The 22291-nt window shown below is 42.0% G+C and overlaps 3 protein-coding genes across 3 annotated transcripts; 1 reads left to right on the forward strand and 2 right to left on the reverse strand.

Moving 5' to 3' along the window:
• Positions 1 to 9282: 9282 nt before the first annotated feature.
• Positions 9283 to 11206, reverse strand: LOC135678049 (phenylcoumaran benzylic ether reductase Pyrc5-like). Its single transcript, XM_065190360.1, has 5 exons — positions 10901 to 11206; positions 10681 to 10815; positions 10005 to 10242; positions 9656 to 9859; positions 9283 to 9560 (listed from the first exon to the last, which is right to left on the reverse strand). Exons 1-5 carry the CDS (start codon positions 11084 to 11086, stop codon positions 9394 to 9396), a joined length of 930 nt encoding a protein of 309 aa, XP_065046432.1. The 5' UTR covers positions 11087 to 11206; the 3' UTR covers positions 9283 to 9393.
• Positions 11207 to 13091: 1885 nt separating this feature from the next.
• LOC103991043 (putative pentatricopeptide repeat-containing protein At5g40405) lies at positions 13092 to 15560 on the reverse strand. Its single transcript, XM_009410409.3, has one exon. The coding sequence runs from the start codon at positions 15088 to 15090 to the stop codon at positions 13180 to 13182; it is 1911 nt and encodes a 636-aa protein (XP_009408684.2). The 5' UTR covers positions 15091 to 15560; the 3' UTR covers positions 13092 to 13179.
• Positions 15561 to 15735: 175 nt separating this feature from the next.
• On the forward strand, positions 15736 to 21060 carry LOC103991042 (mitochondrial outer membrane protein porin 1). The gene is made up of 6 exons (XM_009410407.3): positions 15736 to 16033; positions 16129 to 16196; positions 18871 to 18981; positions 19974 to 20063; positions 20160 to 20368; positions 20495 to 21060. Exons 1-6 carry the CDS (start codon positions 15991 to 15993, stop codon positions 20799 to 20801), a joined length of 828 nt encoding a protein of 275 aa, XP_009408682.2. The 5' UTR covers positions 15736 to 15990; the 3' UTR covers positions 20802 to 21060.
• The last annotated feature ends 1231 nt before the right edge of the window (positions 21061 to 22291 follow it).

Raw genomic sequence — 22291 nt, forward strand, 5'->3', positions numbered from 1 at the left:
CAATAGCCCTCGTAAGGTCGACTACCACTCTCAATGACCAGCTGTACTAGATCTGGGACAGCCAAACCTATAAGTTTGGTATCAAAGAGTGAGCACTCATACAGGACATCCTTGGTGTCTCAAGTCTAAGGACCAGATATACCACTATGACTACAGAATCGCTGTCTAATAATAATGCATCATCAACCATCCAGCATTTCGTAAGCGGATCAATAAGTGAACTCAATCTCCAATGAGCACATGTATTATATCCCTAGTGTCCCTACACGAGCAGCTATGAGACCAGCTGCATCCATCATATGGACGGGTATACAACACACCAGTCTGTCCGGTTATCACGATGTCCCTTTCGAGTAACCTATGACCGAGATTATTTAGGACATGTGTTTAAAGGTGAATCGATCTCATTATCGTGATCTCATCACGATCCGATTCCCATTGCACAAATCCAAGGATATCACAATATATGTATGCATTTATACAATAGTTATAAAGTGATATACGCCAAAATATAATAAGCAAAAAGATTCTGTATCAAGTCACACGTGTCATCACTCACGTGATTGGCTTGCTGGGCACCTATGACTAGCAATCTCCCACTTGACCTAAAGTCAATCACCTATGTGTCTGATTCCCATCAGACCCCTGTGACGCTCAAAGACAATCTGAGACAATGGTTTTGTCAGTAGATCTGCAATGTTATCTTCGGATGGAACTCTTTCCACTACTACATCTCCTCGGGTTACGATCTCTCTGATAAGCTGGAACCTCCTCAGAACACTTCTGATGAGACCCAGGTTCCCTTATTTGAGTAATCACCCCATAGTTGTCGCAATATAAGGAAGTCGACTTGTCGCTATCTGTATCGACTCCCAAATCTGTGATGAACTTCTTCACCCAGACTCCCTCCTTTGCTGCATCTGATGCAGCAATGTACTCCGCCTCTATGGTCGAGTCAGTAGTGGTATCTTGCTTGGAACTCTTCCAGCACGCTGCTCCTCCATTCAAGGTGTACACATACCCTGAATTCGACTTTCTATCATCGACATCAGACTGAAAACTTGAGTCAGTGTAGCCTTCAACCTTAAGGCTATTACCTCCATATACTAGTAAAAGATCCTTAGTCCTTCTCAAGTACTTAAGGATACACTTTACTGCTTTCCAGTGCTCCAAGCCTGGATCCGCCTGATACCTGCTCGTGACACTCAGAGTATGCACTATATCAGGCCTAGTACATAGCATGGCATACATGATAGACCCTATTACTGAGGCATAAGGTATCATATTCATGTTCGCCCTTTCTTCTGGAGTCTTTGGGGACATACTCGTAGAAAGCGATATCCCATGTCTCATCGGTATGAGACCTCTCTTGGAATTTTCTATGCCAAACCTTTTGATAATGGTTTCTTTGTACCTGGACTGGGACAAGCCAAGCATCCTCTTGGATCTATCTCTATAGATTCTAATCCCCAAGATATAGGATGCTTCCCCTAAGTCCTTCATGGAGAAGTGTCTAGATAACCAAGCCTTTACTGTGGATAGCATTCCTACATCATTCCCAATGATAAGGATGTCATCCACATATAACACCAAAAAGGTGATAGCACTCCCACTTACCTTCCTGTACACACAAGGCTCATCTTCGTTCATTGAGCTGAGGTGTATAAGGAGGTGTCGATTGGGATAATATCCCATAGTACTTGAGAAACTGAGTAAACTCTGTACTTAAGTACTCACCTCCTCGATCTGATCAAAGAGTTTTGATACTCTTTCCAGTCTGGTTCTCCACCTTATTCTTATACTCTCTGAATTTCTCAAAGGCCTCGAACTTGTACTTCATTAAGTACACATATCCATACCTTGAGAAATCATCAGTAAATGTAATGAAGTAGGAGTAACCTCCAATGGCATGAGTTGACATGGCTCCACATACATCACTATGTATGAGTTCCAACAACTCAGTGGCTCTCTCTCCAATTCCACTAAATGGAGAGTTGGTCAGTTTTCCACGAATGCAAGGCTCACAAGTTACATATGACACATAGTCGAATGGATCTAGATATTCATTATTTAGCAACTTTTGAATCCTTCTTTCATGGATGTGACCTAGCCTACAATGCCATAGGTATGCACTGTTCACCTCATCTCGTTTCCACTTAGACACTTACATTCATGATATGTGGAGTAGTGTCTTGCATAAACAAACCTTTATGCAATATTCCTCTTGTCAATCTCCCCTCGGCTTTTCTAGAATTTACAATAAATTGTAGATGTGATAAAAAATACTGGTATCCAATACCAATGCACTATTACAAAAATCTGACAATTAAAGATTGATCATGAATGTACCTGAAGCTTCTCCAAGCTTCTATTTCGCCCTTTCTGCAAGGTACTCTTTGCGGTTCCTCTTCTAGTGCCCATCTTTACCACAGTGGAAGCACTGGCCTTTGTCCTTTGCTGGATTTTTCTTAGCAACCTTTGCTTTACTTGGTTTGCCCTTGCCCTTTCCCTTCTTAAGGGATCTTTCTGCTTTCCTTTTCTTTCTAGTCTCACCAGTGTAGAGAATTGTCTTCTCTTTCTTAATAGTACTCTCTGTCTCCCTCAACATATTGAGGAGCTCTGGGAGAGTCACCTCAAGCTTGTTCATATTAAAATTCATTATGAACTGTGAAAAGGAATCTGGTAGGGACTAAAGCACAATGTCCACACACAAGTTATCCTCTAGGACCATTTCTAGACCTGTGAGTTTCTCTATCCACTCAATCATCTTTAGGACATGGTTCTGAACCGGTGTCCCCTTAATCATCCTAGCGCGGAAGAGGCTCTTGGATATCTCATATCGCTGAGTCCTTCCCTGTTCCTCAAACAATTTGCGGACATGTAGGAGAATAGATCTGGCATCCATCTTTTCATGTTGTCTCTGTAACTCATGAGTCATAGAGCCCAACGTATAGCACTGAGCAAGAGTGGAGTCATCAATGTACTTCACATAGCGAGCGATCTCATCCTCGCTTGCCCCTTCTTCGGGTGTAGGCATCACTGTATCAAGGACGTACACGATTTTTTCTTCGCTGTGAGAATAATTCTCAAGTTACGGAGCCAATCCGTATAATTTAGACCAGTGAGGCGATTGACATCAAGTATACCACGTAAGGGATTTGAAAGCGATATTTTCTGAAAATAAAGATGCAGCAAAAATGAATAACATGCAGATTTTGCAAGAAATAAACTATCAAGATATGGACTTCTATCTTAATATGCTCCCAATATTTTATTAACGAGTCACGCGACACCCTCAACACGTGAAACGGAAGTCTCCGGCAGACTTCTAGTGGGGATCAGGATCCAATCAGCGTCTTAGTGTAACCTCGAGGGACTCGACCAATCACACTAAGCCTAAAAGGTAGGCAACTCTTGTCGATCACAACTCCTTGTGATTCCCGTCCTGTTCGGCCTCCGAATCACCATGGCCTCGAGGGACTCGACCAACCATGATGCTCGGTTAAGTCAACACCTTCGTTACAAGATGAGTTTGATTTGATGATATACCCTCGAGGGACTCGACCAAGCATACCATGCCCTCAGGTCACCGGTGACAACTCTATGTCGTAAGCAAGATAGCAAATCGCGATATAGGTGAGTCTCGAGGGACTCGACCAACTCAACCTACACCGGGAATCGGTTCCTACTCATAACGATGGAAGGCCACATGGGTCAATCTAATTGCCTCACGTTTACCGACTTAATATTATCGAGAGATGTTTCCTAATATGGAAGGCCACCGGGATTTGGTCATAACGATGGAATCGGTTCCTACTCATAACAATGGAAGGCCACCGGGATTTGGTCTCCTAATATGACATGTCACACATATACATATTTAATATATATCTACATCGCATGCAAATATATATACATATCTAGTATATGTATAAGCAATCACACCAGATGATCATTGACCACAACCTAATATGATTAGGCTCGAGCCAGTAGGCCTAATCACTCACATCAAGATCTATGTGTGCAACGGTGCATCTCCATGCCCTGTGATCGTCCATCTCGTCCTCGTCGGTTCCGTCGACATTTTGATGCATCTTGATGCATCCCGATCGTCCGTCTCGTGGGTCCCGCTATCGCATCCACGCTCCCGCTACACCTCCTAATGTGATTACGACTTAATCATTGGCACGCAGGCCCGACAATAAACGAGAAATATAATGGAGGCTCGTAGACCTCAATAATAATAATCACAAGTACACACATCACACGGTCCATGATCATCCGTCCACACATCATACATCACATGTATAAATAATCATCATCATGTAGGACTACTAGATAATAATAAAAATAATAATCAACTAAACCTTTTAATTAATTAATATTTTTTGAAATCAGGGACATGTAGGGAATTTCTCAATTCCTAAGGGTATTTTCATAATTTGGATAAAAGACAGAAACTGGAATTTCTCAAATTCACAGGGGCAAAATTGTCTTTTTTGCCCAAAACCCTAATTCCCTCTTACTGCTGCCGTCGCCGCCACCCTGTTGGCGGCGGCCTATGCGGCGGGGTGAGGGCGTTGCTGTTGCAAGTGGGCGCCCCCCGCGGGCGGTTTTGCCGGTGGGGCAACGCCCGCCCCTGTGCTGCCCGCCTTCGACTACGCTGCACGCACGCAGATCGAGGGCAGCAACTGTTGCTGCCCTTCCTTGTTTTTGCGTCAACGATTTTGACGTCAAAATTCTTCCTAAACAAAACACACGCAGTTCAAAACCAATCATTCGCACGAACAACCTGGCTCTGATACCACTGTTGGGAAATCTTGGGGGCGACATCACATGCGCAGCGGAAGAACAAGAAAACAAAATCCCCGATTCCCAAAAGGATGTTCGTCGTCGTGCGAAGATTGGTGCACAAAATCCGCAAAACTCAAAACTGCGTATAGAGTAGATTGTGTTACCTAGGGAGATCGTATATCCCTGTTTCCTTACAGATCCTTAGGAGAGGGTGAAGGAGGTCAAGCGTCCTCCTCTCTAGCGGGGATCCACACAGCAGGGTTGCGATGACGCTTCTCAAAACTCCAGGCCTGCTATGAGGTGGAGAGGGAGAGGAGAATAGGAAAGCCAAGCAAAGGCTCTAGCCTATGAGGCTTTGAATCCCTCCTATTTATAGAGGTCACCTATCAAACCCTAATGGGTCCTCCTCTAGTGGGTATTGGATCTGCATCCAATAAGACAAGGGCTCCATCGGATATCTCATATCCGAACCTCTACTCATCGTAATGCCTACTATATGTGTGTGACCCTCTAGGCCTAATATCGAGCTGGCCGTGAGTCATACCTGTCAGAACTCCTTCTAACTCAGTGTATTATTATCTCTGTAATAATTCACTTGACTCATCGACTACGGACGTACTATGCCACTATGTCGTAGTCCCCAGACGATACAGGGGAATCCAATCCATTGGACCTGTCTGTCCTCAATTATCATGTACCTATAGTTCCTCATCCATCTAATATCCTAGAGACCGTATATCGAGTATGGTGCTGTCAGACCCATACAGTTTCTACTCGAGTCTCGCTCTAATCGGATTCTCCCGCAGAACTCTTTCTCTCTCAACCCGAATGACCCTGGCCAGGGATTTGTCTGAGCAAGAACACATGGGATATTCCTCTCATGACGCCGAGAGTGGATGATCCTCTATCGACACTCAATAGCCCTCGTAAGGTCGACTACCACTCCCAATGACCAGCTGTACTAGATCTGGGACAGCCAAACCTATAAGTCTGGTATCAAAGAGTGGAGCACTCATATAGGACATCCTTGGTGTCTCAAGTCTAAGGACCAGATATACCACTATGACTACGGAATCGCTGTCTGACAATAAGGCATCATCAACCATCCAGCATTTCGTAAGCGGATCAATTAGTGAACTCATTCTCCAATGAGCACCTGTACTGTATCCCTAGTGTCCCTACACGAGCAGCTATGAGACCAGCTACATCCATCATATAGACGGGTATACAACACACCAGTCTGTCCGGTTATCACGATGTCCCTTTCGAGTAACCTATGACCGGGATTATTTAGGACATGTGTTTAAAGGTGAATCGATCTCATTATTGTGATCTCATCACGATCCGATTCCCATTGCACAAATCCAAGGACATCACAATATATGTATGCATTTATGCAATAGTTATAAAGTGATATACGCCAAAATATAATAAGCAAAAAGATTCTGTATCAAGTCATACGTGTCATCACTCACGTGATTGGCTTGCTGGGCACTTATGACTAGCAATGGTTATATCCTCTTCACCATAAATCTGACGTTTCGACCATCTTTCCCACTTTTCGAAAGTTGATCAAAAATCACTTTCAATCTACCATCAAAATGATTTACTCTGATGCTGGCGGTGAATATCAAGCCCTAACTTCCTATCTCTCAGCTTGTGGTTTCCAACACCTCAAATCTCCCCCCGCATACTCCTCAACTTGTTGGCTCCGTCGAACGCAAACATCGGCATATAGTGAAAACTGGGCTCACACTTCTCCATTATGTTTCCATGCTTTCAAACTTTTGGACGACAACCTTTCAAACTACCGTCTATCTTATAAATAGCATACCTACGCTAGTCCTACAATACTAGTCCCTCTTTGACACACTATTTCACAAACCCCCAAACCTTCATAAACTCAGAGTATTACTCAAAATTTTTATATTGCGTTATGTTATTTCTGTTGAGTATGTCTTTCCTTTTCATAACCATACCTCTCCTACCATGCAGACCACCTCATTAACTATTTCTCATTGGGGTATACCTCCGATCCAACCGGATGAGCCTCCCATAACATCGTCCAGTTCCTCCTCTCATGATCCACATTATTCCACTCCTCCGGTTCAGCAATTACCCATTCCTACTCCACTTCTCTCTTCTCCGACTATTGGGGTGCTTGGTTCAGGATCACAATTGTTATCTTTACCTCCTTCTCAGCCAAGTGACCCTAATGTACCTCACTTGACCCGCCCTATGTCAATGACTCTCAACCCCTTCTTCCAACAACACAGTCTCACTGTCCCATAGTCTCCAACCACCCTATGACCACACGCTCTAAAAGTGGTATTTTCAAACCGCATCAGGTCCTTGATCTCGATGCTATCGTGGATTCCTCATCCACCACCGTTGAACCCACCACCTTCACTCAAGCCCAAAAATTTTCGCATTGGCGTACCACCATGTGTGAGGAATATAATGTCCTCCTCCATAACTCAACATGGGATCTAGTACTCTTTCATTATACACAAAACATCATTGGGTGTAAGTGGGTTTTTTGAGTTAAGCGGAACCTCGATGGCTCTATTGCCCGATATAAGACACGCCTCATCACCAAAGGGTTTCATCAAAGACCTGGAGTTGATTTCACTAAGACATTCAGGCTCGTTGTTAAGCCCGCTACAATCAGACTTATCTTGAGTCTCGCCACCATTGAGGGTTGGCAATTACGCCAATTGGACGTTAATAATGTCTTTTTACAAGAGACTCTAATTGAAGATGTTTTTACCTAACAACGTCCTAATTTCACTCATCCTCAATATCTAAGGCATGTCTGCAAACTTCGAAAAGCTATTTATGGACTTTGTCAGGCTCTAAGAGCTTGGTACAATGAACTTGGCTCTTTTTTTACTTCAGTTAGCTTTCTCAACTCCAAATCTGATTCTTCGTTATTTTTTAGATACCACCATAGCAACACAATTTATATTTTGGTCTATGTGGATGACATCATTGTCACAGGCAACAACCCCGAAGAAATCTAAGCATTCATCAAATAGTTGGCAGATCAATTCTCACTCAAAGATCTAGGACCCCTAAACTACTTTCTGAGTGTAGAGGCTACATTCACACCTTCCGGTCTCTTTTTGTCACAAAGAAAGTATATTCAAGATTTATTATCTAAAACAAACATGCAAGACGCAAATGTAGTTACAACTCCTCTATCTGCTAGTGGCTCTCTCAAATTATATAATGGAAGTCCTGCTATGGAACCCACTCAATACTGACAAGTCATTGGTTCTCTACAGTACATAGCTCTCACCCGTCCCGACATCTCATTTGCAGTTAACAAATTATCACAGTTTATGCAGAGGTCGTCTATTATGCATTGGTCTGCAGTTAAATGAGTCCTACGATATCTTAAGGGGACTCTCAATCATAGTGTCTTTCTTCATAAATACTCTCCACTTCAGCTTCATGCCTTTATCGATGTTGATTGGGCAGGCAATTTTGATGATCGAACATCCTTATGGGGGTATATTGTCTTCCTAGCGCTTATCCAATCAATTGGAGTTCTAAGAAGCAAAAGATAGTCGCACGATCTATAACTGAAACTGAATACCATGCCATCGCCATTGCCACTACAAAACTCAATTTGGTCACAAATTTACTAAAAGAACTCAACATCAACCCTACTTCTATAATATATTGTGATAATGTCGGAGCTACCTATATGTGCGCTAATCCAGTGTTCCACTCACTCATGAAACATATTACTATCGACTTCCATTTTGTGCGAGATCATGTTGTCTGCCGTCAACTACGAGTTTCTCATGTCCATTCGGTTGATCGAAACCCCTCGCTCGCCACCTTTTTACATTACATCGGTCCAGGATTGACGTCCTTAATAGGAGCGGACATGTGAATACAATCAAGCTTCTTCAGTTATTCTTTTCTATCTCTTTCCAGCTATGTTGTTCGAAAGTTTTCACTCATGAAGAGATTGTCGTGAAACATCCCTTGGGTCGCATTTATCACTTGTATAAATCATCAATTCCCTTGTTTTCGTAAGTATCGTATGAACTCTCTCGGATCATCCATCAACCTTTCAACCAAACCTTCCTTGTGTGGACTTTACCGCCCAAAGTGTTCATGGCTTTTGGAGAGATTCATCAACTTTCGGTTGACAATACCAAGCCACAGGTAATGTGACACTTCAAAAAGGTGAGTTGGACGCAAGTATAACTACTCTTCGCTTTCTATTTACAGATCCGGAGGATTCAATAAGAAATATTCCAACTCATCCGGCTTCTAAATCAGTGATCAGAGGAAACAGGAAAAAAAAAGAGCATTTGATTGCTATTAATCAAAATGATAGAAATCCAGAATCACTTGGAGCCATACTTACTAGTACAACGCTTTTCAACAATCAAGCGCGTACAATGCCATTGCAGCAACTAAAATGATAAGCTTTCATGTGAAACGAATAACAATGGAGTGACAAACTCATGAACAAGAAGCCAATGTTATTAGATGGCGTGTTCATTGGCCACAGAGAAAGCCATTGAACTGTTTTACTTGCGTGTTTATTGGCTATAGAAATATGTTCGCGGCATATTCTCAGAGGAAGCGATTCAAGTATTCATCTACAGTCGTATATTTGACATCAGGATAGAGTGCAGTAGCCTCCACACCAGATGACGGATCGATTTCAAAGTTGGTGTGATCCCCCTTGATAAAAACAGAGTGCATGATCGCAAGTATGATGGTCATTTGGAAAGGTCCTTCTGAAGAAATGAGTAGATGGTTAGTGAGTTGATTTAAATTACCAGATTGGTGTCTAATCAAAACAACTATGAGCTCGGGAAGTCTTTCTACACACCTTGGATCTGCTTCAAAACTTCTTCTTCGGGGACGTAAACCCGCTCAAAAGTCCTGCCAACCTTTTTCTCCCAGAGAGATACAAGCTCATTATGCGTTAGAGTGTTAGCAGATGGCCTCAGATACAGAATCTTGTTCAAAGTTCTTGGGTCATCGGCGGACCTGACGGTGTAAGTCCCGATATCGTCTTCATCAACAAATATAGCTGAACAACCAAATACAAATGTGTGAGAACCGAGACTTATTTAGAGTATACCAATTCTGTTGATGGTCCTGACGGAAAACTCAAATCATTTCTTTTCCCGTATTTCCTGAAAATCCACGGAGATGGGTACTTTTGATACGTTTACCTTTGACATTTCCATCGCCTAATATAGTGACTTTGTCTACGGGAAGGCCACTAGCTCCTGCTTGTGCCAGCGTCGGAAGGAAGTAACCAGCGAACCAGTTGCAAGCCACGAAGGTGTACGGGATCCCTGATGCCTCGACAGTCCGTCGAAATTGAACCTTCTCGGCAAGAATTGGTTTTGCTGCCTCCACCAGATGTGCATGATCCACATCGTTCCCAAACTCCGACGGAAAAAACCTCTGCGAAACCGTGTTGAACCACAACTGTCAAGAACTGCTCAGAAGAAAGGAAACTAAAAGCTCAGAAGTGACCACCGAAGAACAATAGACTTTTCACCGGTGAAAGAAACAGACGAGCCATATTTAGCAGAGATGATTGTTCATGTTTCGATACCTTAGAAGATTCATTGTTTATATCTCGATATTCGTGAAATTGCAAACCAAGGATGCAAAACTGCGAGGCCCTACGATTATAAACTGAACAATAGCAATCTCCGATAAAACAATTAAGGCAAACTAAAAGCAAAGTCACCGAAACAGGAAGCCATTTACAGTTTTTTTTCTTTTTTAAATCTTTCTTGATTCCGTAAAGATTTAATTTCACGGCCGCTTCGTTGCCGGATTCCCGCACAGAAGAAATTAGAAAGGGAAAGGAAACAGGGGAGAATTATTAAGAACCTTGATGTTTCCGGCCTCTTTAATGGCATCCAGGATCTTTGACTGATCCGCCGTCTGCATGAACCCCACTGTGGAAATGACCACGTCTACCTGCTTAATTGCTTTCACCAGGCTCTCGTGATCGTACAAATCCCCCTAACTCATCAGCGATAAAGAAAAATTAGAAAAAAGAAAAACAGAAGAGGTGAGATGACGAGAAAGAATTGGAGGAAGAAGTTACTCGGAGAAGGGTGACGCCGGAGGCCTTGAAGTCTTCTAAGAGCTTGGCCTTGGCGGGGTCGGAAGGAGTGGAGTCCCTGATCAGAGCGAACGTGGGGTGACCGGAGCGAACGCTGGCTGTCACCATGAACTTGCCAATATACCCCGTCCCTCCGATGATTAAAATCTTGCTCTTCACTTCCGCCATGTTTGTTTGTTATCGATGGTGATGAAGATTTAAAAGCACCAGTAGCTTGTTCATGATGTTGGAGGAAGAGGAATATTTATAGTCAGAAAGCGAGGAAGTGGCGATCCCTACGGCGGCCCGCCTGTAAACCATACAAAACGAGCTGGAAGAGAATGGTTGATCACCGTGTTGCATGGTTGTTGCCGATGAATCGATGACCAGGAATGACGGCATTTTGTGGTGATGACGCACCGCATGAGCTGTCAGCAGTTTTCTTTTTCTTTCTTTATACTCTTCTAGAAGAAAGATGACGTTTGAACACTAGTACGATTTTTCTTGTCTGTTGTTATCGTTTGTCACGTCTTCCGCCTTTCTTTCTACGGCGCAGCACATTTTATGATGGCATCCACATGAATCAGCTTTCAGGCAAAGTCTCTGCTTACCCAACTCTTATTTCCCAACCTATACCATACCCATGATATCTCTTCATCTCCAAGGGAAAGGGAAGATGGGTTTCACCTTCGTTATTGACTACGTGTAGTTGGTGAGGAACATATCATAAACGTAGTCTCCTTAGAGAAGTCCATGAATCAAAATGGTGTATATTAAAGTATACCTCCAGGACATTAGCCCTGTCACTGGCTACCTTGATCTGCTTTAGAGGAATTTCTCCAAGTAGGTGATGCTTATAATTTTTTTATTCACGTAGGCAATCGATTACGAAGGTGGAACTCTTCTTCTTCTCGTCCTTCGCGAATGTTGCAGTTTCTCCATTGCTCTCCTCTGTCAACGCAGATTCACAACTATAAATGTGAACTCCTAAGCTAGTTAGGCTCATTATCTTCTCTTTGCTTTCTTTTAAATGTGGAGGGAACCGTGAGAGCGGAAGAGGGCTGGGGAAGAAGAGTTGAGGAAGAACGAGAAGGGAATAAGTTAGGAAAGGATAAACATTGATATCTTTGTAAATAAAATAGCTAACCACTAATCATGGGCATTTTCTCCCGATATAATACAAGGAAGACCAAGAGAACCTCATTAAGAAAACCAGGAATTCACCACTATGTTGCCATGCCATTAAAGAATAAAAAAGATTGCATTTATTAGAAAGATAGAAAAGAAGGATAAGATCATGGCACCCGAGGCCAACGCGAACTTAAGCCCAGATTTCTATTGTCTAATAGGACTAAAAAACAAAACAGAAAAAAAAAATACTATAATTATACACCATGTAAATATTTGCCACACACCATGACATCAAGAGTGGGACCATTTCATTTATTAGGAAGGCTTCTCGAGGTGCCGGTCTCCAACCAAACATCTAAAACTTTAAGTCGCAGCCATAGTAGGTACACCAACTCCGAGAACCAAACGACCAAACAGCTTTGTCACTGTGGGCTCACTGCCCATTCCAACGTATCATAATGGGCGTTGACTATGTTTCTGCTATCTTTGGCTCAAACAATGTCAATAAGATCGGAAAAAATATTAATACTTCCACAGCATTGCCATCCATGTAATCCAATAATCCTTTCCCTTCATATTAGTACTCCTATTTCATAACCATGAAATGTATGTGTTTCCTTGCCTCAATTTCTCAAAGAAAAATGATGAATGATGCAGGCCAAGGGAAAGTGATTTATGGCTTAGATTATCACTTGTTTGATGTTTGTGGTAAAGAAATTCCAATATCCCATGTCTTTAATAACATATGAATAATCCGGCACTAGAGACGTAGCAGATTCTCAAAACCGTTCTAACAAAGAAGACTCCATGAAAGCCAACTAACATATATCATAATTCTATATATATGAAATTATTATTTTGATTATGTTAAATCAATCATTTTTTCCCCTTATATATATATATATACATATATATATTATTTTTTCTCCTTTTATATATATAAATATATATATATATATATGTATATGTATATGTATATACATATACATATACATATACATATACATATACATATACATATACATATACATATGCAAGCTCTTCATCGTTGTGAGAATGTTAATTCTTGCAAATCAAAAACAAGTATGGCGATTGTGTTTATGTGATGCTCCAACAAAAGGAAATAAAAATAATAAAAGAAGTGGAAGCCATCACCAGTAATCCATACAAGAACACATCCCATCTCTGAAGTGGTGAAACCGGTTCCTGTCCCTGACGACGATGTCCCTCTGAAACACCTTGGATATCAACTTGGTAGCATCATGGCAATCCCAACACACTCTAAGGTTCTTCACGATCCTGATGCTAGCGCCCTCTCCCAAGGCAATCAGCCCGAAGGCGATCGCCAACTTCTCACTGTGCCAACACACAGCATCCTCCTTCTCCTCGTCCTCTATGTCGAACATCACCGCGTTCGTTTTGGCCGCGTACCCCGCCAACCTAAGCCTCCTCGATATCTCTCGCAGCATCACCTCGATCTCCCTGTACCTGGGATGTGAGTTGTCCCCCACAAAGAACTCATGGACCTCACCACCAACCTCTATCACGCTGCAACCTGGCTCCTTCCTCACACCCTTGGCCTTCATCGACTCCCTGACATCGTTAACTCCTCCCCAGTTCCTGGATTCGGCGTAGATATTAGACAAGAGGACATAAGCCCCATGGTTCTTCGACTCCATCTCCACCATCTTTTTCATTGCATACTCGCCCAATTCAATGTTCCTGTAAATTCTGCAAGCGTTGAGCAAAGCTCCCCAAGCTCCAGCATGCGGCTCAATGGGCATCGAATTGATAAAATGGACGGCATCGTCCAACCGCCCAGCTCGCCCGTACAAGTCCACCATGCAACCGTAGTGCTCGTGCCATGGATCGATTCCGTACTGATCCCTCATGGAGTCGAAGTGCCGGCGGCCCTCCTCAACCAATCCAGCTACGCTACACCCACGAAGCACGGAGACGAAGGTGACCCCGGTAGGCAGCACGCCATGTTCCTTCATGAGCTCGAAGATATCGAGGCATTCTTTGCCGGCTCCATGCATCGCCAGTCCGCTCATCGCGGTGCTCCAGGTGTAGACGTTCTTCTCCTGCATCCTCCAGAAAACATCCATCCCCCTCCCGACGTCGCCACACTTGGAGTACATGTCTACGAGGGCAGTACCGAGCGTTACCGTGACGCGGAGTCTGTTCCTTTGCATGTAGGCGTGCACCCACTTGCCCTGGTCAAGCGCGCCCAGGTGGGCGCATGCGGTGAGGACCGAGACCAACGTCGCCACGCTGACTCTGACACCCTCCAACTGCATTGAGGAAAACAGTTCCAGCGCCTCTCTGGAACGGCCGACCTGCGAGTACCCGGCGATCATGGCGTTCCAGGCTATGGGGTCCCGGCGGGGCATACTGTCGAACAACTCGCGGGCGAGGACAATGTCACCAGCGGCGGCAACGGCTCCAAGCATGGCTGTGCGGGAAACGAGATCAGGGTCGGGAAGCTCGTCATAGACGCGGCGGGCAGCGTCGAGGAGGCCGAACTGGGCGTACATGCGGATTAGAGCGCTGTGGACGTGGGGGTTGGAAACGAAGCCGCGGCGGAGGGCGGCGGCATGTGCAATTTCCCCGGCAGCGGAGGAGGGCCCTCCTCGGCCGCAGGAGCCGACAAGGAAGGTGAAGGTGAAGCGGTCAGGGGAGAGGGCGTCGGGGGAGCAGAGCAGTCGGCGGTAGAAGCGGAAGGCAGGGGCCGGATCAGGGCCTCTCGAGTGGGCACGAATTAAGGAGTTAAGGACGAAGGTGGTGGGCGGGTGCGGAGAGTAATCAAGAAGCCGCTGAGAATAGAGGAGCAGGAGTTGTCGTTCGTGGTGCTGAGGAGAAGAGGGGGTGGTGTTGCTGGGCGAGAGAAGGGCGACGGCAGCGAGGAATTGGACGAAGAGGAGGGGGTAGTTGAGGTGGCCATGGACGAGGAGTTGGGCGTGGATTTGGTGGACGTGGGCAAGGGCGACAGGGCCGAAGGATGAGTCGAGAAGCGTTATGGGGTTGTGCCTGGTGATTATGTTCCGAAGTGATGTTGTCATCGCAAGGGCACGCGCGGCGTCGAGCGGTGGGAGGGAGGGATAATTTTAGTCGTCATTCAAAGAGCGGGGGTGCCTGAACAATAGGAGTCGCATGGAAACACACTCCGTGCACTGGAGATGTCGACGTGGAACAATTTTCATGGCATAATGCAGAGCGAGGAGGCAGCGTTGGCAGCCACGCAGAAGCACTCTACCGGGGGAGATGGACAAGACCAGTGCTGAGACTGAACAAGATATGCTTTAACAATTTGAGACTTGAGCATGGAATGCCGGATAGCTATTTCGGAAAAGAATCAAAATTGATGATGAACGAGATAAATTTTACAACGGAGAGTTTTCCTAACAAAAATTTTGATTATCCGAACAACTTTCAAGGATCAAATTTGTAGAATAATCCAAGAGGATAAGTGCCCAACTTCAATTATCCTGAATGCATGCAGAGAGAAAAACTCAACAAATTGACTGAGGTTTTGGCCCTCTTTTTTTTTCGATTGCCGTCGCTGCTGTAATTTGTCACAATGATATGTGGGTCGACGTGTCATGTCGGTCACGTCATCCCTGAAATACTTCGAGGGCTCGTTCCGATAGACGGCTGCACCCAGCAGTCAAACGGCATAACCCGCCCCAGAAATCAATCGGCTGACCTGACAGTTCATCTAGCGGTTCCAGAGCACTGACCCCACGAATTCAACGGCTGTCATCTCCCTGCACCAAACAACGGGTCGGTCTCATCGCCGTCTTATGGTTCTCACGGCGGATTAGGGCCTTCACGCTCCTCCACATCCGTCTCACTTCACGTCGTTGATATTTACTAATATTTAGGAAGGCGCCGCCCTGTCCTCTCCGCGCCTTTCCTCGCTGCGACGTTTTCTCTTCCTTACCACTCTGCCCTTCGGTCTCATGGGTCCAGGTCTCTACTCCGAGATCGGCAAAAAGGCCCGAGGTAATTTACTTTCTGTCATGTTTTTTTTTTTTCCAATCCTTTCTTTCCTTCCTTTTTCCGTCTTTATGCTGGACATCTTTGATTTTTTTTTGCAGATCTTCTTTACAAGGATTATCAGACTGACCACAAGTTTACCGTCACTACCTGCACCGCAAATGGAGTCGTAAGTGATTATTTTCTTTTTCTTTTCGGTTTTTCTTGCTCGTTGATCTTGCTTTTGTGTCGTTGGAAATGGGTTTGGCGTCATATATTTGCTGATTATCTTCTTAGCTTCTCTCCTTCCGATGAATGGATATATTTATGTAGTTTAGTCATGTTGTGTAAACTTAATCTCGAAATCACTTAGATGCCTCTATGGCTTGCGATTTTTTTTTGAAACCTCACAATCTATGACCCAAAGGGGTGTTGTATAGGTGGTTTTTTTTTCCTCTGATTGATCTATGGATCGTCTGATGGACTCCAAGCAAGGAAGATTGTGCTTAAAAGAATGACAAGGGTAGAAATGCCACTTGGATATTTTCCAAATACTGATGTTTGTTTGGCCTTTGTGCAAGTTATAAGAGGATCTTACTCTGAGGGTAGGAGGGTAGGATTATTCGTAACTGTCTCTGGGCAACTGTAATCCCTAACAGGTCTGAGATATCTTATTGTGGTACTTAAATTGGACCATTATATATCTTTGATCTGTTGATTGCACTGCAGATCAATTGTTTCAACATTTGGCTCTTTCTGTAAACTGAAGTGCCGAAAGATCCTCAGAAGTAGGAATATACTTTAACCTTGAATTTTTTAGACGTTTGGCGCATGATTGCCTTCGACAGAGCTCATGGTGTGAAAAGATTCATGTAACTAGCTCCCAGTAGTCATGACCCAAGACTTGTGTTGTTAGTGTAGGCATGATATGTGCAATTGTGACTTTTTCCCAGAAGCTGTGACTATGATTGAGATAAAAATTGGATCGTAATATGACAACAAGAAGTCTTTATGTGCAGCAAAGTTATTTTTGTTTGATAGTTGGGTTCCTTTGGTTTGTAATTGCTTTCTTCTGGTTGTTTACCATAATCACTTTGATGTGGGACAATTTTTATTTTTTTATTGAATAAATTTTATTAATTTAGGGATATTTTGCAAATGTCATAAGTTTCCATATGAAAAATCTTCTATAATTCTATATTAATTACCAAGATTGCCAAAAAGAATGAAAAAAATGAAAATCCAGAAGGAAGGAGATCAATCATATAATTCGTTAGAGATATTGAGAAAAAAGGAAGTAGATACATCTTAGCCATGGTTGAAGATTTTACATATTGTTTGAAGATTTTATCCTACAAAAAAGTTTTGTAAATATTGAAGCTTCTACAAAAAAGAATATGTTCATAAATCAAATATTTTATCAAGGAATATTATTTGTCAAAATATGAAAACATACCTTTATAAAGGAGGCAATGTTTGATTATTGATATGACTTGATTTTTGGGATATTATTGTATTCTTCTTCATTTTTGAAAACATATCTTTTTTTGGAATATTATTATTTGAGGTCTATAAAAAGGAAAAAATGAATCGTAATTGAAAATTAGAGAATTAATGAATGAAAGAATATTTTTTCCACAAAGTATAAGTTGACAACGTGTGAGTTGTATGAGGACATTCCAATGGTGAATTTCCATCAGTCATATATAAGATGTGCGGAGGTGAGATTTTCATCCCTGGCAGTTGCACAATGAGCTGAGTCTAATATTTATTCTTTGTTATATTATCTATTTCTATTCTCTCTTTTGCTTATTCTATTCTTAAATAAAAGAATATATTTGCTTGTCATGAACTGGCCTTATGTTACACACTTCATAATCATAGTCTCTTAGGAGTCCGCTATAGTATTTTACTATACAATGTAACTCTAGCAGTCCTGGGACAGAATTTTTGGCATGTGGTGATGTTAGCATGCCTATCATTTAGTGGTGACAGGATATAGTATCTCCTTCCTCTTTTGTTTTGTAGAGGTCAGGCCTTCCAGTCATAATATTCTTTCCCCATTCCATATCTTATCTGCTAATATAAAACAGTCTAGTTTTGTGTGTTTCATGTCAGCTTCACTAATTTTTTGTTTGTTCGTGTTTTCATGGCATTTGACACACATCCAGCTGCTCCTGTTTTTAAAGTATGTGACTGTCTGGAGCACTTAGAGCAACAACCACCATTAGAGATCCTTCCTTGTGTATTGCTGGATATAAGTTATTTTCAATTACCATTATGTTCTTTCAGCACATGCTATGGGATATTGGCAATTTCTTAATTGACTTTCTATATGATCTCATGGAAAAGGGAAAGCTAGTGAAGTAATTATGGTCTTGGTGCTGGCATATGACGGTTAGAGTTTGTTCAGGTGGACAACCAATGTGCTTTGAACTTTGATTTATATTGACCCATTCTACATTGGTTTGGCTAGTTTAAGCTGTGGGTCTTATAAATATGCATATTACTGGAGAAACTGAATTTACTAAAAAATATATTAAATGTGCATGGTACATTGTCTTCTCTTTCTACATTGGTTTGGCTTGTTTGAGTCTGGTTTTACTTAAAATATATATTTCTAGTTTATGGGAAAAGTAATGGTGGATAAGATTCATGTGGCCACCTCCAAGTATTCAGGAACTTGGTCTTCTTGTTGATTCTACTAATCTAGGAAACATGATGGTTAGAACTTTCTAGTTCAATCATCCATGTAGAGAGCTTGTTTGCTGACAGTCAGCTTCTTGGCATTTGTGATCCTTAAGTTTCTACCTTTTTTACAACACTCTACCATTCTAGTTGTTTGATCTTTTTCTCTGCTGCAGGCAATTACAGCTTCGGGTACAAGGAAGAATGATATAATTTTTGGTGAGATTCAGTCTCAGATAAAGAACAATAACATCACTTTTGATGTGAAGACAAACTCAGATTCAAATGTAAGATTTATTACCTTTTCATTGTTGTTTATGAATTGACATGTATGGTGTATGAAGCGCAAGGCTTTTAGATGTAATAGTTTCTGAAAATATGAGAAATGTTATGCTGTTTCATTGGCCATGGTACATACAATTTGTTGTGGTTATTAAGCACAATTTTGGAGCACCTATGAAGAAGTGACCATTATTCTTATGGAGCATGTTTTTCGTTTTACTTTTTTTACCTTTTGTATCTCATACTTAATTGTTTTTCCAGCCAAATGTTCCATAGTTTATTAACCATTGATCTCTTATTCACTAATCTTCCATCAAGTTTCAAAATTTCTTACATATTCATGAAATTACATCTCAAACCTTTATATTCCTAATGCAATGATGATAAGGTCGGGTTACAATAATTACTTAAAGAAATAGGAGGATTTGGATCTTTATCCTGAACTAATGAATCCTAGGGAGCTTGCAGTCTTGAGTTGGGTTTAGAGTTGATGTTTCCAGAAGGATTTAGGAGAGCTAAAGTAGTACTTATTCTACTTAACTTTTCAGTAATGGTTTTAGGATAAGAAGTCCTAAATGAACAAGTTACTTCTTGTTTGAGATTATTCCTTATAGTTTAGCAAAGCCAGTCTGTACTCTATGACAAGTCCCATGGGCTTCAATCACTTACTTATATACAAGGTATTTTTTTTATATATTATGAAGTCATAATAAGTTGATCTGTTTTGCATTATAACATGGTTAACCAGTAACTAATATTTGCATTTAACTTGATAAAATAAATGGTGATGCAGCCAAGTCAATGATGATTATTAACCACATGGTTTTACTTATCATGAAAATGGCATTTTCAGGATGGATGATACTGAGCTTGTGTATTCTCAAGTCAATTGCTTTTAGGGCACTAAAAACAGACATGAGAGGATGTACTGCTTCCTTTTGTATATGAAAATTTTCTTCTACCAGATGGTCATAACTATTATTGTCATACTTGCTAGGTGACAACTACAGTTACCATTAATGAACTTGCCACCCCAGGTTTGAAGACAATTTTCAGCTTTGTTATTCCAGATCAGAGGTCTGGGAAGGTTAGAAGTTCTAGTTGTATTTTTTGTTGATGAAGATATGTTCAGCATAATTGTTCTCTTTTTCATTTCAATCATTAAACTAAACTACTTTTTCAGGTTGAGCTTCACTACTTGCATGATTACGCTGGGGTTAATGCAAGCATTGGATTGACTGCAAATCCTGTGGTTAACTTTTCTGGTGTGGTTGGATCTAAGACTGTCTCAGTTGGTGCCGATGTGGCATTTGATACTGCAACTGGGAATTTTATCAAGTACAATGCCAGTCTGAGCATCAGTAATGCTGATCTTATTGCTGCCTTGGCTCTGTGAGTATTTTCTCTCAAGTAAAATTTCACCAAATAAAGAATTTTTTTGATTTTTTGATGAAAATGCCAAATTCTAAGCATGGTCTTGGATATTTATGGTAAATTTCGACTTTTATTTGCATGCAGGAATAACAAGGGAGATAGCTTGAGTGCTTCCTATTACCACTTGGTTAACCCTTTGTCAAGCACAGCAGTTGGTGCAGAGCTGACCCATAGCTTCTCTAGCAACGAGAACACACTCGCCTTTGGAACTCACCATGCGCTCGACCCTCTGACCACAATAAAGGCACGCTTCAACAATTATGGCAAGGCTAGTGCTCTTATCCAGCATGAGTGGAAGCCCAAATCATTTTTCACCATCTCAGGAGAGGTTGACACCAAGGCCATCGAGAAGAGTTCAAAAATAGGCTTGTCCTTGGTGCTTAAGCCATGATGAAAAGTTCTTGGGTATTGTTTGCAGTGTACTTCCGTTTCAAAATTTAATGGAATGGAATAAGTTTAGAAGGAACTATGCCCCGATTGGTGGCAGCATCATTTTTAGTTGTTGTCATGCTTGTAGTTGGCATGGGGGCTTTGGCTCCCTGCTTGTTTTGATACTAGTCTGTAAGAATAATTCTTATCCAGCGACTGAGACCAGATGCTGCCCTGCATATTACCATTTTCTTCCTAGATATATAAACTGGTTGTGAGCAGAGATTGGTATCAAATGATTAGAATTTGCTTTTTGGTATTCCTCCGATTATAATTTTCTGCCAGTGGTATTTGGCGTACATATCTTTAGCATGCTTAACCTTTTGGAACAAAGATATGATCGACTGGTATTTCTACGTTTATTTAGTGGGGGTAATATCATTCTCTGAGCATTTAAGGGTAAGTGTAGCTTTCCAACGGATTATAATTAGGAGTCCCATCACTGTCCTTTTGGGTAAGCGTAGCTTCCTCGAATTTCCATGCATAGGGTCATCTTGTAGTCTAAGCTCTTAGAAATACTTTGGTCAAAATAATTTGAAGTTACACATAAAACCAGCAACCTAGCAGTTTGAATGATGGTCTTTTTAATGTTGAAGCACGTAGAAAAATAGAGAACAATCATTAACTATGTCCGAATATATACTGTCAAAGTTAAACATTAACTGGATGATGCTTTTCTTATTACTATGATCAGCTCTAAGAGAGTACTATAAAGTTGGAGGTCAAGTAACAAGTATAATTTAAGTTGCATTATAGCATAGTCATTACTTTTATTATCACTGGAAGAGAAGTTTTATGGATCATATATGCAGTTTGTAGCTTGTCTTGTGATTTTCAATGCCAAAATCTAATCCTTAAATTAATTATGACTCCATGCAGGGTATATAAGACGATGCAGAAAAGAGTGATCTTGTACGATCTTGATGAAGAACTACTAGGATGAAGCGAGCCATGGAAGAGCTCAGTGTCATGTGCAAACTTGTGCAGAAAAGAAGAGACAGAATCAATGAGAAGATGAAGGCACTGAATAGCTGTTACCTCGTTGCAACAAGGTGATCTGACAGACTTCTTTCCACAGTCGATGAAAGAAAATATCATGTTTTCCTGTGCTCGGCGAGCTTCCGAAAAACCCTTCGGCAAGCTCCCTACTTATTCTCGGCTAGTTCCGGCAGCATTCCCGACGAACCTTCAGACTTCCGTCAAACTCTCGAACTCGCAACAAATCCTTCGCGCTTGACTCCGATACTTTGTTTCGCTTTATATCTTCATCGTTATCATAGTTAATCCTACACACACAAGTAAAAACTCGACTCCGATCTAGACAATTATTACAAGACGAATTGACATTCTGTTGCCCGGCACGTCATTGGTTGGCGCTTCGTCCGATTCTTCAGCGCATCGTCCTCTCTTGTGGCTTGTTGCCCAATCGACGGTTGACCTCCGTAACCTCGA

The sequence above is a fragment of the Musa acuminata genome, chromosome BXJ1-7 (genome assembly GCF_036884655.1).
Source record: "Musa acuminata AAA Group cultivar baxijiao chromosome BXJ1-7, Cavendish_Baxijiao_AAA, whole genome shotgun sequence".
NCBI lineage: Eukaryota > Viridiplantae > Streptophyta > Magnoliopsida > Zingiberales > Musaceae > Musa > Musa acuminata.

Bases quoted from the DNA above. Each gene is read 5' to 3' on its own strand.
- LOC135678049 (XM_065190360.1), bottom strand. From the start codon at position 11,086: ATGGCGGAAGTGAAGAGCAAGATTTTAATCATCGGAGGGACGGGGTAT. The intron at 10,816-10,900 runs GTAACTTCTTCC...CTGATGAGTTAG, and splicing joins CCGGCGTCACCCTTCTCCGA to GGGGATTTGTACGATCACGA. The intron at 10,243-10,680 runs GTTCTTAATAAT...ACGGTTTCGCAG, and splicing joins AAGAGGCCGGAAACATCAAG to AGGTTTTTTCCGTCGGAGTT.
- LOC103991043 (XM_009410409.3), bottom strand. From the start codon at position 15,090: ATGACAACATCACTTCGGAACATAATCACCAGGCACAACCCCATAACG.
- LOC103991042 (XM_009410407.3), top strand. From the start codon at position 15,991: ATGGGTCCAGGTCTCTACTCCGAGATCGGCAAAAAGGCCCGAG. The intron at 16,034-16,128 runs GTAATTTACTTT...TTTTTTTTGCAG, and splicing joins GATCGGCAAAAAGGCCCGAG to ATCTTCTTTACAAGGATTAT. The intron at 20,369-20,494 runs GTGAGTATTTTC...ATTTGCATGCAG, and splicing joins CTTATTGCTGCCTTGGCTCT to GAATAACAAGGGAGATAGCT.